This window comes from Gorilla gorilla, chromosome 6 (assembly GCF_029281585.2).
Source record: "Gorilla gorilla gorilla isolate KB3781 chromosome 6, NHGRI_mGorGor1-v2.1_pri, whole genome shotgun sequence".
Classification (NCBI taxonomy): Eukaryota; Metazoa; Chordata; class Mammalia; order Primates; family Hominidae; genus Gorilla; species Gorilla gorilla.
Window position 1 is genome coordinate 140,408,850 of NC_073230.2, and position 17,001 is coordinate 140,425,850.

The 17,001-nt window shown below is 36.1% G+C and overlaps 1 protein-coding gene across 4 annotated transcripts in view; it reads left to right on the forward strand.

The window, feature by feature from the left end:
• The window catches only part of MKLN1 (muskelin 1), a 376,139-nt gene that overhangs the window by 214,214 nt on the left and 144,924 nt on the right, over window positions 1-17,001 (forward strand). The window contains exons 1-2 of one of the 4 annotated variants that reach the window (XM_063708288.1): window positions 92-190; window positions 11,042-11,184. The exons of 2 other annotated variants lie outside the window; for them this stretch is intronic. Coding sequence is in view for 1 of the 2 variants with exons in the window: in XM_031012931.3 (XP_030868791.1) it covers window positions 93-190 (98 nt within the window). In the remaining variant the exon portion in view is untranslated. Of the gene's footprint in view, window positions 1-2; window positions 191-11,041; window positions 11,185-17,001 lie in introns of those variants that run through there. One more of the 4 variants, XM_031012931.3, reaches the window with a different exon arrangement.

The window sequence follows — 17,001 nt, forward strand, 5'->3', positions numbered from 1 at the left end:
AGGGCGGCGGCCCCTTTAAGAGCAGGCCACGCCCCCTCCCCTCCTCCCGTTCGCTGCCAGCGGTCGGTGGCGGCCGCTACGGTGCTGACAAGATGGCGGCTGGCGGAGCTGTCGCTGCGGCGCCCGAGTGCCGGCTTCTCCCCTACGCGCTACACAAGTGGAGCTCCTTTTCCTCCACCTACCTTCCCGAGTAAGTGCCGGGCCTTGAGCTCGTGCTGCCCCACTCTTCCGCGTCAGCACGGTTGGGCCAGGGGTGCAGTGGAGGGCAGCCGAGCCGAGAGGCCCAGGCGGGGCCTGCTGAGGGGGACGTGCGGCCTCCGGAGTCTTAGTTCAGCTGCTGAGAGCGTTGCTCGGCCTCGCTCGGGAAGGGGTTAGGGTCCGGAGAGCGAGCCCAGGGAGAAGGGGCGAGGTGTGTGGTGGATCCGGGGCGCGCACAGGAGAACCGGAAGCCCAGCGGTTCTGCGCTTGGGATTTGGGGGTTGAGGTTGAGGAGGGCTTGGGGGGCGGACGGCTCTGGGGCAGGAATCGGAGCTTGCGGGGCCCGGCCCGCGGGCAAACTACCCCAAATGTCTGAGGTCGTCCGAGGTGGTCGGCGTCGGGGGACAGTTCAGTTGATTGCTGCCGGGACAAAGTGTAAAGCCGAGGAGTGTCTATTCCAGAGTGGGGTCATTAAAAGTGATTAGCTCTAGAGTAGTGTTAAAAGTCACGGAAGGCTGAAAAGTTGTGGAATCCATCTGAATCCTAGCAGGCGGGGAGAACTTGTAGGATTGGCAGACGTTGTCTTTAATGCCAGGAAGTTCTGAAAAAGATAGGGAGTGGGAAGGAGGGACGTTACCGAAGAATTTCAGTATTACGGCTCATTAGAAGATGGGTTTGCTTATGGACACAGACCCGTTTCCCAGGCCGGAAACTCAAACATAGAAAAATCTGGCTTTAATGAATTTGATTTTCAACACCGGCTTTGTCTTGATCCCTGATTTAGGTGTTAAAAAAATTCAGTTGCATTGTTAGGTTTTTGTTGGTGGTGTTTTTTTCTCTAGCAAATTCCTTCTGAAATGCTGAAAATACTCTTACATAGTATCTTATTTATCTTTGGCTTATCTTTGAAAGGAGGAGCAGATCTAACTCCAGTTTTACATGCTAGTGGAGGAACTGGCTTAGTAAAGGGTTAAGATCTGTGCAGATCCTGAAGAAAAGTGCTAGTTGTCCCTCTAACCATCTCACAGGACCGAAACGATTTTATGAACGAAACAAATTAATGAATAATATATTTTACTGAATATTTTACTAAACAAAAAAGTGACTAGATCTGTGAAGCATACTCAAGTAAGTTTTCCGTCTGTATTTGAGAAATTCTTCACATTTATCCAAATTTGATTTCACTGGTTATATCAATGAAAAATCTCAAAATGGAGCTGCAACTGGAAGAATCTGTCATGACTGCCAGCCTCCCATTTTATTCACCAGGTCAAGGGTTGGCATTCAGTAGGATCTGGCCCAATGAAGGGTGCCAAGTGACCTGTGGTTTGATCTGGCCTGCGTAGCCTATTCATGGCCATATCCCTGATTGATGCTGAAACCCAACTTTGAATTTGAGAGTGAGCCAGGTAAACAGTCCAGCCATGTAGTTGGAGTTGAAATGTGGCCCTATGTACTTGACCTCTGATATTCTGGGCTATCTTGTTCTTGGATCTGAAGTTATTCAGCTTTTTTCTATACCCAGGCTAGGATTATGGACAGTTGGGAATTGGTGTGGCATTGTTTGATCTAACTGTAGAGACATTTTTCTGGTCTTGAATTAGCGTATTTCCAGGATGTCAGTCCTTAAATTTTTGATGTAGGCCTGAGGCTTGGATAACACAAGTGCCATCCGCGTTATCTGTTGTATAGACATTTTAAGAAAGTACATTTCAAGCAGGAAATGATTTAGTGGGATGGCAACTTTAATCTTTTGTGTCTTGTTACTCTGGCCCCTGGTTTGCAGTGGGCAGAACACTAGTTTTGGAGTTAGAAAGCAACAATTTGAGATTGGAGAAATACATTGCTGCAATTTTCTCAAGTACATACATAAAATAGTATTTAATACAGACGTAACTTTCATACACTTCCACTTACTATATCTTATTTAATCCTTATGACATTCTGTTGACAAATGCAGTATAATTTGTATTTAAAGTAAAGTATTAGAAGAGTAATCTAAGCTTTTTTCTTTGAAGGAGTATAGTTGAGTATTGAGCTGGAGTTGGAGAATATTGTGTCTGCTGGGTTGGTGTGTGCCATGCCTAAATTATAAAACTCTTGGCTCTGAACTTCTATAAGCAAGCAAGGATATTACTTCTCTGTGTGACAGAAGATGTAGGAAAGGGGTTGACTTTACTTACCTTTGCCCTAAAATCCTGACTTTACTTACCTTTGCCCTAAAATCCCCTCTAGCAGCAATTGTTGTATCTTTACTGGCAGTGGAAACCATATTAAGGTACTTCTTAAACAGGTCTCATTTTAGGTTGAAGACATTTGTTGAAATTGTCCACAAAGTGGCAAATATTTGTTGGCATAGATCTAAGCATTTCGAGGTGGCAGTAATAAATCAGTAACAAAAATGGTAAACATTTATGATGTGCCGTCCATTTGCTAGGCTCTCTTATGAACATTTTTAAGTGTATCAACTCATTTAATCCTTACCGCAATCCCAAGAGGAATCTCCATTTGCCAGATGTTGGAAGCAGGTAGGGAGAAGTTTAAACTTGCCCAAGGTCACACAGCTAGATGGAGCCAGAATTTGAATCAAGGTAGTCAGGCTCCACAGTCTGTGGTCTTTAACTATAGTGTTTTACTGCTTCTGCACAAAGGTATATATAGTACAGGAAATCAGAACTTTAAAAGAACTCTTGTATTAAAGGCACTTACATTTTAGTTGTGTAAAGAAATGTGAAGTCATTAAAAAAATTGAACAATTTTATCTCTATTTTCTTTCTAAGGACTTAGAATTTTTTTCCCCTTCTTCCAGAGGCAGAAAAAACAAATATTTCCCCTTTCAACTCTTTTTAATTTATTTGGACTTAAAAAATGTTAAAGCAGATTCAGTTATAGGGAACACATTTTTACTTTGAGACTAAAAAAAGGCCTTTTATTTTTGTGTGCTTAGAGATTGCCTGTATTTTACTTTTTTCTGAAATTTACACCTAATTTAATAATTAAATACACTTATTTAAATAATTCATAAAATTACATATACTCTTATACATAAAAATATTTTGTAAACTGCTAATCCCTGTACTCAAATGTTAATTTTGTATCTAATAATGATGCTAGTTACAATTTATTGAGCACCTAATATATGCAAGATGCTTTTTGTATACAGTTTTGTTTAATTCTTGGCACATACCTGTAAGATAGGTATTTTATATATGTTTTGCAGAGGATGAAACTGAGGTCCATACAGGGTAAGTAGCTTGCCCAGGGTCATATAGTTTTCCAGAGGCTTGCCAGGTTTTCTGACTTAAAAACTATTGCATTGTGACTTTAATAACAGTCACCACTTATTGAGTACTTTCTATTCTTCAGGTACTGTACTGAGCATTTAGCATGTGTTCTTTGATATAGTCTTCACAAAAACCCTATGAGATAAATATTATTATTCTATTTTAGAGCTAGAAAAAGTGAGATTCAGAGAGGTAAGTTAACTTGCCCAGGTCTAAGAGTTGAAAATGTAAGAGGGGCAGGACAGGGTGGCTCACACCTGTAATCCCTGCACTTTGGGAGGCCAAGGCAGGAGGATCACTTGTGCCCAGGAGTTTGAGACCAGCATGGGCAACACAGTGGGACCCCATCTGCAATAATAATAATGATGAGGAGGAAGAAAATGTAGGTGATAAGGTTCTCATATTGGGCATTTTGACTTCTGTTAAGCTGTTCATTATTATACATGGCTATTGTATGTGTCTAATTGAGATTACAGATAAGAAGTGCTCTAAGGTTAGAACAGCAAGAGAGGGAAAAATAGATTTTATCTTGATGTTTAAGATTTTAGTATACTCATATGAGAACTGGGAGAAACTTTGAAAGTATTTTTTACATATTAGGTAATTTCATTGGTATAGAATGATTCTTATCTTGTTTACATATTATTGAATGACTTAATTTAGATGATAAAATCTGATAGATTTTTAAGTGTGTTTACCTTTTTCCTGTTAGTCTTATTACTTAAAATCAAATAGTACTTAAAATAGTACCTTGTGTCAACATGTGATTGATTCATGGTTCAGAGTACAAGTGTTATGATTTGACAACTAGAATAGAAGGTGAATTTATTTCAACTCTTTTCAAAACTAATTTTAAAATTTCACATTTAAAAATGAATATAGGCTAGGCATGGTGGCTCATGCCTGTAATCCTAGCACTTTGGGAGGCTGAGGCAGGACCATCACTTGAGACCAGGAGTTTGAGACCAGCCTGGGAAACATACCCCATCTCTACAAAAGAAAAAAAATATATAAATATTTACATATTTTTATTACATAAAATATATATGCATAGTTATATATTATTATGTTAAAAATATGTAAATGTATATATATATTCTTCTTTGTCTCTACAAAAGAAAAAGACAGCATCTCGTCAACACCCCATGTCTAAGAAAAAAATAGACACTTTTTATATAATATATATTAAAATATATTTTATATATCTTTTAATATATATTTTGATGTAAAAAATGCTCTATGTTTATTATGGAATATTTGTAAAATATGGACCCACAGAAACAAAATTTAAATTACCCTTGATATCACTACCTAAAGATTACTAGTCACCCTTTACTGTTTATTATCATTCCAGATCTTTTGCTGTAGATGTATGTATTTTTCAATTTACTGTTGTCCTCTGTTTGCTGTTCTGTATTTGCTTTTTCCTCCTTAACATATAGTAAATGCTTCCTTATGTTATTAAATATTCTTCTATATTGTATTTTTTTTCTTTTTTTTAAAGGGACAGGGTCTTGCTCTGTCACCCATGCTGGAGTACAGTGGCATGATCATAGTTCACTGCAGCCTTGACCTCCTGGGCTCAAGCGATCCTCCAGCCCCAGTTTCTCAAGCAGCTGGGACTACAGGCCCATGCCATCACGCCTGGCTAATTTTTTTTTTTTTTAGATGGAGTCTCGCTCTGTCACCCAGACTGGAATTTAGTGGCACCATCTCGGCTCACTGCAAACTCTGCCTCCTGGGTTCAAGCAATTCTCGTGCCTCAGCCTCCTAAGTAGCTGGTATTACAGGCGTGCACCACCACGTCTGGTTAATTTTTGTATTTTTGGTAGAGACATGGTTTCACCATGTTGGCCAGGCTGGTCTTGAATTCCTGACCTCAAATGATCCACTTGCTTCGGCCTCCCTAAGTGCTGGGATTACAGGCATGAGCCACCATGCCCAGCCAACCATGCCTGGCTAATTTTTTAAATTTTTTTGTAGAGATGGGGTCCCACTATGTTGCCCAGGCTGGTCTCCAGCTCCTGGGCTCAAGTGATCCTCTCACCTCAGTGCCCCAAAGTGCTGCAATTGTAGGTGTGAGCCACTGTGCCCAGCCAAAATTTATTTATTATGGATACATTATATTCCATGTAATGACTTTATGTCATTTTGTTTAATTGGTCCCCTGTTATTAGACATTTAGGCTTTGTGGTTTTATTTTATTTTCATTTGTGTTTCTTGTTGTTTGACCATTATGAGTCATTAGGTAGTTTTGCTTTACAGAAATTTTTTTTTTTTTTGAAACGGAGTTTCGCTCTTGTTGCCCAGGCTGGAGTGCAATGGCACAGCCTGGGCTCACCGCAACCTCTGCCTCCTGGGTTCAAGCGATTCTCCTACCTCAGCCTCCCAAGTAGCTGGGATTACAGGCATGTGCCACCATACCCAGCTAATTTTTTGTATTTTTAGTAGAGACGGGGTTTCTCCGTGTTGGTCAGTCTGGCCTCGAACTCCTGACCTCAGGTGATCCGCCCACCTCGGCCTTCCAAAGTGTTGGGATTACAGCCACCACACCCAGCCTGGAAAAAAATTTTGAACTCATTGGTGATAAATTCCTAGATGTTGAGTTGCTGGATTAAAGGTATCAGTTTATTTTCCTTCTATCTGTGTAGACTACTCTGAGTTTATTTTGGCATTATCCTTGGTAATTTGGAAGAAAACATATTTAAATCAGAGACAGGTCCGTAGAGATGTCTACAGGATGCTTATATAATTCAAAAGTGATAATGCTCCCAATAACTTTTTTGTTTCTTCCTCCTCTATCCCTTTACTTTAGCTTTTAAGTGAATTTTGATTTTATTAATCACATATAGTTGAAAAATAGAATATATTTATTGTATTTGGTGTACAGATAATGGTGGTTATGCAAATGGATTTGAGGTCTTGTTACAATAATTCTGTAGGCTCCTGCAACCCAGAATTTGTGAACCACTAGTTTGGAGGCATGCAACTCCCAGGAGACTGGATACTATTATGCCCTTCCTTTTCTCCCTTTTCTCCCTATCTTAAACTGAGATTTAAGGACACTGGCCTTGCTTGGGAACCTTACTGGCCACTGAAAGTTCTGTGTTTTTCAGTCTGGGACTCTTAGAACTTCAGAAAAATAAAAACACTCAAGATGGAAGAAATGTACTCAGGATGAGAATTTGAGTCTACAGAGCTGATTCCTAGAATTAGATATTTGTGACTTTTGGCAAGTTATGATTCTTTTCTGAGCGTCAGTTTCTTGTGTAGAAATACTTTTTATCTTGATCAAATGTTGAGAGGTTTATGTACAATTTTTTGGGCACATGGGTGAATGGTTCTATTATTTGCATTAACTTTTAGGTAAATATTTAAATAGGTTTTTAATAAATGATTTTTGGCCTGATACAAAGACTTTGTGATGTTTTACGTGTAGATAAGATACATTTCAGCCACTTGTGGCAATGAGTTTGCTGTATTTCAGTCATTCAAAAATCGTTTTTGGAAATATGAAAGATTTTCTAGACTTTAATTTTAGAGATACAGCTATTTATAGACATTTTAATATGTATAAAATGTTTCAAAGAAAGTACAGTTGAGAATTTAGAGATCCCTAATTACCATTTGTTTATAATACCATTTGTCAGAAATCTCTGATAAGAGACAATAGAAAATTTATAAAATTTCTAGGTCTTTATAGGTTCGATCTTAGGATAGTTGATCCGGGTATCTTCTCTACTACCGGATTTCCCAGGGCTTGTTTTGTGAATGGCTGGTTCTGAGGATTGTTGCTTATTAAGGGGTGGTCACATAAAGCTCTGAGAAGTCCAGCAGTATTAAAATCTATTAATATGGGGGACTTTTGAAGAAAATATTTTTTAACATCTTTGCACATTGGGAAGATGTTTCAGTTAGAAAATTTTTTTGTTGTTGTTTAATGAGAACTTCAGGACTTGGTTACGAATATTTCTAAAAATCTGTGAAGTCAAAGTAACATTCTGTAGAATACTGTGTATGTATATTTATGCTGTAGATAAACAAAGATATTGTTTGTTTAATGGGTTTTGCTTATGATGAAATGTTACTGATTAAGGTTAATCCATGTTTAAAAAAGTATACAAAGAGAAAGGAAATATCATAGTCATTATCTAGGAATAATTTAAGTAGTCTAATATAAATCTGTCCCTAAAAAAGTTGTTGAATGGCAGCTAACTAGATTGAAGTACCCTAACATAACTTATATTTTGAATTGGTTGTCAATAATAATTGGAAAACTAGGCTATGTTTAGTCCTAAGACTATAGGGTTTCCTCTCAACACATTTTAGCTGTATCCCACAAGTTTTGGTATGTTACATGTTCATTATCATTTATACAAAAATGTTTTTCAGATTTTATTTTGGCTTATTCTTTGACCTGTAGGTTTGTTTTTTTTTTTTTTTAACAAATGTATTGCTTACTTTTTGAACATTTGGGGATTTGCTAGTTATCTTTCTGTTACTAATTTCTTAATTTCACTATGATTAGAGAACACACTGAATAGTTTCAGACCTTTATTGATACTTATTTTATGGCTCAGCATTTTTATAAATGTTTATGTACCCTTGAAAAGACTATGCATTCTGCTGTTAACTACTGTCTTCTATGTACTTTGTTAAGTTCAAATTTGTAAATTGTGTTATTGTGTTGTACAAATCTTCTCTATCGTTACTGAATTTTTTTTTGCCTTTTTTTCTATTCATTACAGAGAGAGGTGTCTTGAGGTTAAGTGTCAAATGTGTCTTACTGTGATTGTGGATTTGTATATTTCTCCTTTTAGTTCTGTAAAGAACTAAACTGTATGCTTTATGTATTTTGAAGTCATATTACTAGGCACATACAAACTTATCTTTCTAGTACATTGGCTCTTTATCATTATAACATGTCCCTTTTTATCTCTAGTAACACTTGTCTCTCGTCTCAAAGTCTTCTTAGCTACACCTGCTTTATTTTGGCTGCTGTTTGCTTGCATGGTATAACTTTCTCTCTCCTTTTTGCTTTTAATGCTCCTGTAGCTTTATATTTGAGGTCTGTTTCTTGTTAAGAATAAACAGATTTTTGTTTGCCTGTTTTTAATTAAATCTGAAGTATATTTAGCTCATTAATGGTAAATATAATTATTGATAAATTTGGGTTTATGTCTATCATTTTATTGTTTTCTGTTTGTCCTACTTGTTCTATATTCTATTTTCTCTCCATTGTTGCCTTCTTTTGGATTAATCAAGTGTTTTAAAAATATTATTTTATTCCTCCCTTTGTTAGCTTGTTAGTTATATATTCTGTTACTGTTCTTTTGGTGGTTACGCTAGATCACCACAAGCTTTCTTGTGGTACATTAGAGTTGCATATTCATTAGGATTTTGAAAAACAACATCTCAGACATTGTTAGGACCCTAGAAAACTTTAATAGCATTTATCACTCTCCTGCTTTTATGTTGTCATTGTCATGCATTTCATGTCTACATTTAAATCCAGAGACTGTTGTTTTGTACAGTTAATATTTACCCTTTCCATTGTTCTTTATTTCCTTTTGTATTTACATGCTTCCATCTGAGATTAATTTTCCTCTGTCTGAAGAACTCCTTTTAGGGAGTTTGGTGGTACTGAATTCTCAGTTTTTGCTTGTTTGAAATTTATTTATTTTCATCTTTGAAGAATATATTAAATGACTGTACAATTCTACGTTATTAGCTGTTATTTTCTTGAAGCACTTTAAAGATCTCAGTTCATTGTCTTCTAGCTTCCATTGTTTCTGTTGCAAAATCAGCCGTTAGACTTACTGTTGCTTCTTGGAAGGTAGTATGACTTTCTTGTTCAGCTACCTTTCTTTTTGTCATTCTCTTTTTCTTTAAGTTTAAACAGCTTTCAGTGATGCACCTAAGAATGGTTTTGTTTGTACCCTGTTTGGCATTTCTGGCACCTCTTGAATTTGTAGTATGACTGATCAGCTGTGAAAAAATTTTGACTTTTTAAAAATATTGTTTCTGCCCCATTTTTGTCTCCTTTGCTCTGTGACTCCAATTAAATCTTTATTATACTTTTTATCCCCCATATGTCTCCTGCTGTCTTCTGTTATTTTTATGATTTTTTCCCTCCTCTTACTCCATTCTGGATAGTTTTTACTTGACTGTATTTCAGTTCACTTATTCTGAATTTAACTATGTCCAATCTGCTTTTTAACCCCATCTATTCTTAATTTTAGTTATAGTATTTTTTAGTTTTAGAATTATTTCATTCTCTCTTTTTAAGATAGATTCTAATTATGTGAAAATCTCTTGTCATGTATTTTTTGAGCATATTAATCAAATTGCTTTAAAGTCTGTGTCTGAAAACTTCAATATCTGTATCACCTATAGGCCTATTTCCATCATCTTTTTCCTTTTGATTTTGCATCTTGTTAGGCCAAGTAATAATAATGGTTAATATATTTGTATATTAATGTGTGTTAATTATATATTCTATTGTATATTATATAAATTATTATATGTGGATAATAACATAATAGTAATAATTATTATTAGGCAATTTTTTGATGGAGTGCCAGACATTATATGCAGAATTTTAGATACAAATTTTGTATCTATAATGATACATTTCCCCAGATAGGATTCACATGTCTTCAGATTCACCCATCTTCTTGCAGGCAGATAGAGATCACTGCAACTGTCAAGGACTGAGCTGACAGTTTTCAGCCTTATAAACCTTGTTCTACCTGTAGTTTGCTTCCAACTTGGTAGCCCCCTAGAGATCTCAATTAAGAGATTGGGTATTTTTAGGGCTTCTCTGGCTTTTTTTCTTTCCAGACCCATGAGAGTTTTAAAAGCTCCTTCTTCCTTTTTAATTGCTTTCTGCTGGCTTTTTAGCCTTTTGCTATGTGCAGTTTAAAAGCTGACAAATCCCTTAAGAGGAAAATCAGTACTGAGTGTCACATTTGTTCTTCTGTGCCTTCTTTCACTAGGGGATCTTGACTCCTCAAGACTTAGCTACCAAGTTTTGTCCCCCTACTCCCATGAAATTGCCAAAAGCTTTGCTGACTTCTCTGCCTCCTAGTGGCTGTCCTTTTTTGGCTTCTTAGCCCCTTGGCCTGTGCCATTAAAGAAACAGGTGACATGTCTTGAAAGGGAAAGCTGCACAGAATGTGAGATACCCTTCAGTGAGTTTCTTGCCACCTCAAGTCTTAGCTACCTCAGAAAGTCTGATATTTTAAGAACTTTATCCCTAGTTAATACAGTTTTTCTAGTTTAAGAGGGAGTGTTGATCTGCTACAGACTATTCTGTCATATTCAAAAGCAGAAATCTTTCTGTGTTTAGTTCTTTTGGAATAGAGTGTTATATCTTGTAGGCCTGTGAGTTTCTCATGGTTATATTAATGTAAAAACGTAAGACTTGATCCCCAGAGTTCTTTGGTCTCTTGCTAAGTGTTTTCCTTCATTAACTGCTTATTCTTGCTATCTGATGGGAAAGAATTGTGGAACTTAAATACAGTTGACCCTTCAACAACATGGATTTGAATTTGCAGGTCTACTTATACGTGATTTTCTTCTGCTTCTGCCACCTTGAGACAGAAAGGTCGATCCCTTCTCTTTCTCCTCCTCAGCCTACTCAACGTGAAGATGACAATGATGAAGACCTTTGTGATGATCCACTTCCATTTAATGAATAGTAAATATTTTTTCTCTTCCTTATAATTTTCTTAATAACATTTTCCTTTCTCTAGCTTATTGTAAGAATATAGTATGTCATACACATAACACATGAAATATGTGTTAATTGTCTGTTCATGTTATTGATAAGGCTTCTAGTCAACAGTAAGCTATTAGCAGTTAAGTTTTATGGGAGTCAAAAGTCATACATGGCTTTTTCAACTGCATGGGAGTTGGCGCCCCTAGGCCCCACATTGTTCAAGGGTCAACTGACTGTAACATGATTTGTTAGCAGTTGTTTTATTCTTGTTCTTAGCCAAAAGACTGAGAAGTTATTGTTAAGCAGTTGTTTTAAATGCTTATTAAGAGTTAAAATGAGATTGTACTTTTGGTTTCGTTGGTGATTTGCACATTTCTTTTGAGACTTACTTGTTTATAAGGTTAAGAAATTGAGAGTTGGTCGGGTGCACTGGCTCGTGCCTGTAATCCCAGCACTTTGGGAGGCCGAGGTGGGTGGATCACTTGAGGTCAGGAATTCAGCCTGGCCAACATAGTGAAACCCCGTCTCTACTAAAAATACAAAAATTAGCAGGACGTGTTGGTGCATGCCTGTGCTCCCAGCTGTTTGGGAGGCTGAGGCACGAGAATTGCTTGAACCCAGGAGGTGGAGGTTGCGGCAAGCTGAGATCGTGCCACTGTACTCCAGACTGGGTGACAGAGGGAGACTCAGTCTCAAAAAAAAAAGAAAATTGAGAGTTTAATCTTTCTATAAGTATAGTATTTCCCTTCATATAATAGGATTTTTAAATTATTTACCTTTTTGTTAGGACTTTTATGGAATCTTATATTTATGTGAAGATGTAGGTTTAGAAGGAAGATAATTGGGTTTGGTGTAAACTTTGGTTTTGTAAATGTTAGTATTTAATACTTTAAAAATATTCCTACTTTTTTTTTTAGTATGACTAATATTTATTATGGCCAGTATCACGTATGTATTTGTTGTTAAAGAAGTTGTCTTATATACATAGAAATGCTATAATAAGCTACTTTAAACAACCCTGGATATGTTTCTTTTCCCTTCCTGTCACTGTCCTCTTTTTTCCCTTTTCCCTTTTGATTAAGAAGTTCCATCAGAAAAGTCATAAAATCTAACTCCTGTTTATTCTCGAGCTATCAGCTAAAATGTCACTTTCTCAGGAAATCCTGCCTGACCCCCCTTTCCCTGTTGTTCTGGCACCCATTCCCCTGGCCTTTAAATGCTTTCATAGCAATGTGTACCTATCTATCATTTTTTACAGTTTGTAATTACGGCTTTTTTTTTTTTTTTTTTTTGAGATGGAGTCTCGCTTTGTCGCCCAGGCTGGAGTGCGTGGTGCGATCTTGGCTTACTACAACCTCCGCCTCCCAGGTTCAAGCAATTTTCCTGCCTCAACCCCCCCAAGTAGCTGGGACTACAGGTGCGCACCACCACGCCTGGCTAATTTTTGTATTTTTAGTAGAGGCAGAGTTTCATCATGTTGGCCAGGCTGGTCTCAAACTCCTGACCTCAGGTGACCCACCTGCCTTGGCCTCCCAAAGTGCTGGGATTACAGGCGTGAGCCACCGTGCCTGGCTTCCTGTAATTATGTATTAAAATGTATAATTACTTGATTAATAGCTATCTTCCCAACTAGACCAAAAACTCCATAGAATGTATGGAATTTTCCTCCATCATCCTTGTAGTCCAAGCATAATATTTATTAAATGAGTAAATGAGTGAATTAACTAGCCATTTTGATTAATTTTCTCTTTTTAGTGCAGTTTTGGTTTAGGACTGTAAGGAGTCATACTGGCCATATTCAGAATGTCACATTAGTGTTTTAAGTCCATTCTGTATTTTTTTCAATGAGTTTCAGCAAAATCTGAGAGTGTCTTAAGTGAAATTGGTTATATCTAGGGTGGAGGTATTGTATTTGGAAAGACTTGTAACAATAGAAAGCTTTTTATTTAAATCTTTGAGTTTTAAAATATTTTTATTATAAAGTTATTTATGATTTTATAGGTAATATTTTTAATGAGACCTTGAAAAATTTATAGAGTGCAGTTTATTACAGAATCTGAGTTGCCTAATAGTTTTTAATAGTTTTTGAGTATCAGTATTTTGATTAATTTTAAGATAGGGATCATTTCCTCTAATTCTTTGAACATAATTATTTGTTGGTTGATTTTTTTTTTTTAATGTAACAGTGTTTTTGAGATGTTATTTATGTACCATACAGTTCTTCTACTTTAGGGTATTAGATTCATGGATTTTTTGTACATTCACCGATGTGACCGTCATTGCAGTCAATTTTAGAACATTTTCATAATCTCAAAAGGAAAACTGTAGCCTTTGGCTATTATCCACTTATTCTTCCATCCCTGAGCAACCACTAAACTACTTTTGGTGTGTATAGATTTGCCTATTTAAGACATTTTCTATAAATGGAATCATATAATATATGGCCTTTTGTGATTGGCTTCCATTTAGGATGTTGTTTTCAAAGTTTATATTGTATCATGTATCAGTACTACATCCTTCTTATTGCTGGTAAGTATTCTGTTGTATCGATATACCACATTATGTTTAGCCATTTATTAGTACAGTGGTCCCCAACCTTTTTGGCACCAAGGACTGACTTTGTGGAAGGCAGTTTTTCCATGGATGGGGGGTGATGGGGGAGGATGGTTTCAGGATGAAATAGTTCCATTTCAGATCATCAGGCATTAGATTCTTATAAGGAACAAAACCAAAACAGCAACAACAACAATGATTCTCATAAGGAGCACCCAACCTAGATCCCTTGCATGTGCAGTTCATAGTAGGTTGGTGCTCCTATGAGAATCTAATGCCTATGCTGATCTGATAGGAGGCAGAGCTCAGGCAGTAATGCTTGCTAACCCACCGCCACTCACCTCCTGCTGTGCATCTCAGTTCCCTACAGGAACCGGTACTGGTCTGTGGCCTGGGGGTTTGGGATCCCTGCATTAGTTGATAGACATTTGGATTATATCCACTTATTGGCTATTATGAATAATGCTGCTATAATAAACATTCATACAAGTTTTTTGTGGACATGGTTTCATTTCTTGGGTATATGTCCAGCAGTGGAATTTCTGGGTCATTTGCTAACTATGATTTAGTTATTGGAGAAACGGCCAGATTTTTTGTTGATTTTTTTTTCTGTTATTATGTAGTGTCAAGAAACCGTTTAATGCATATGAATTGAAGCCCTGTAAGGAAAGTGATCATTTGGGATTAGATCGCAAATTGCTTGACTTCAAATGTATTACTTTGAGAATTTTCTGTGACAGTTTAGCTAGTCCTTTATCTTCCTTATTTTTCTTGAGAATACATGAATTAGCTCCCTGCCTTCATATTTGAAGATACATACCTATCAGTGTACAGACATGTACACACATAGGTGCACATATAATACTTTGCTAAGCAGTTTGTGCTGGGGACAATAGTTGAAAGTCGGTGTTTTTTCCTAAAATTTATATCGTTTGTTTATATATGAAATATCAAATGGGAGATATTTTTGGAAGCAGTGAAACTTGTTTATGAATTCTTTCCTTATACAAAAGAAGACAGGTTTTTTAAAAACAAATTAATCTTTTTCTCTTTGTTTCTTTCAGCATTGATGACTGGGAAGTGAGAGACATAGATTTTTGAAAAGCTGAAAATAACTTCTAGTTTAACAAAATAGTTTCTTCCAGAGCTTAGAATTTCAGATGATTGGAAAATTCATACATCTAGGTCTGAAAGTTTAAGTCTTTGGCATCTATGGAGATCTCTATTTTCTACAACCTAAAATGCTATGATGGGTGACAGGTTAAAGACAAACCATTTTAAAAAATGTGTATTTTTATTGCTATATAGTGGTATTATGGCTTTTGAAATTCCCATTTTTACCATAAACAGATTATTAGGTGCTTACTGATTCCAGATAATAGCCTAATCTATTAGAAGGTAGAAGAGAGAATCTCTGGTGATACACTGTCCATACATGGTTCAATAGGAGGTAGCAAAGGCTAAGTATGAGTAAGTGACAAAAGCAGTAAATGCTGCAGAACTGAAATTCAGAGAATTGCGCTTCCACTGTTGGGTAAGCTTTAAGGGGAGACTTTGAAAGAGGAAGATGAGCTATGCCTTCCTTTGGGTACTGATTTAATTTCTTTTGCCATTTTTTTGCATTTCTTGAATGTAGGAATTTATCCTTACCCATGTGCATATTCATCAGCTCCAATTTAGGAAATTGACTAGTGTAGCACGTCATAAGCAGAAAGATACTTGGAGGTAGACTTTTCCCTAAAGTTTATACAAGAAGACACTTAATGGGCTGGGTCCTTGATCATGTACTTCTTTCTTAGACTTTGTGTATGTGAAGTGGTGTTCTTATCCTTATTTCTTTCCACATTCACCCTTTTTAATGCTTTTAGTAAGTCTTTTCAGTTTTTGTTAAGATTTATTTTATAGTTACACTATTGTATTTATTGAAGGTAGCTTGGCTGATACTGTTCCAAAGTCACTTGCCACTTTCCTCTCTGCATAATTAACATTTATTCTCCTCATTATTTGTCAGTGAATTCCCTTCTGTTTATTTATAGTTTGTTTATGATTCTGCATATCAGAAGATAATAAGCACTTATCACAAATGCATTTAGGGGATGTACTGTAAAAAATTTAAATATATTGAAATTAGAACTCTTTGAATTTTATTTTACTCTTTTGAGGAAATGAAGATATCTTGATTTTTTTATGGTATTCTAACCTGCTTTTCCGGGGCATACAGGGCAGCACTTATTTTTATATAAATCTGAGAATGTGTGAATTGCAAATTAATCTTCTGGCAGATATCTAATGCTGTTGATAGAGATGTGTTGCCCTAAGATTTATTGGATTTAATGAGACAGTCTTTTGATATATCCTTGAATTATGATGGGATATTGGGTTGCCACATATAAGTTTTAGAATATTTTTTAATGATATAGAGAAAATGCTTCAGATACAATGGCATGTAAAAGAGAAAACAGCAAAAAAACCCTGATTTTAAAACGGTTTGATTCAATTTATATTTTAAAAACACAGACACATGATTTGTATGCCTGTGTATATAGAAAAGATTGCAAGGATATTTACCAAAATATTAAGTGATTATCTCTGGGTTGTAGTAATTGGGGTGATTTTTATTTTTTAAGTGCCTTTTCTTTGGGTATTGCCTGAAATGTTAAATATTATCTCATTTTAGCAAATAATAAATACTACTTTTAACTAAGAAAAAATAGAGAATTGTTGTGTTTGTGTGAATTGCTTTGATTATAAACACAAATTATATAGGATCCTATGTCCCATGTTAGTGAGTTTCTTTTTGTTTTTTTAAAGTGAGGAGCCATCAAAGGATTTTTTAATAGAAAAGTGATGTGAATAAAGTTAAGTCTATGGTTTAAAATTAAAAATTTTAAGTACCCTTATGACCCAGCAATTTCAGTTTTTAGTAGCTAATTTTGAATATCGTCAAATTCAGGCATGCTTATCCCTGGGATTACATGTAGACCTTCCACTGGGTATGCGGGCAAAAATAGTTTTAAAATACTCAGTTTCCTAAGCCTTACTGTTCTTGTGTATTCTTTCCTAAAATTGATCTGCCTAAGAACTTGCCTGTGGCTTATGCCCTTGCTCCTCAAAAGTGTGGTCTATTCACCAGCAGTATTGTTATTGCTGGTTGTTTGTTAAATGCAAAAAAGGTGGTTCTCAATTCTTTTAAACAAAATGAGGACCTAATCAATTTGTCAGTTGATGGATCATAAATAATTT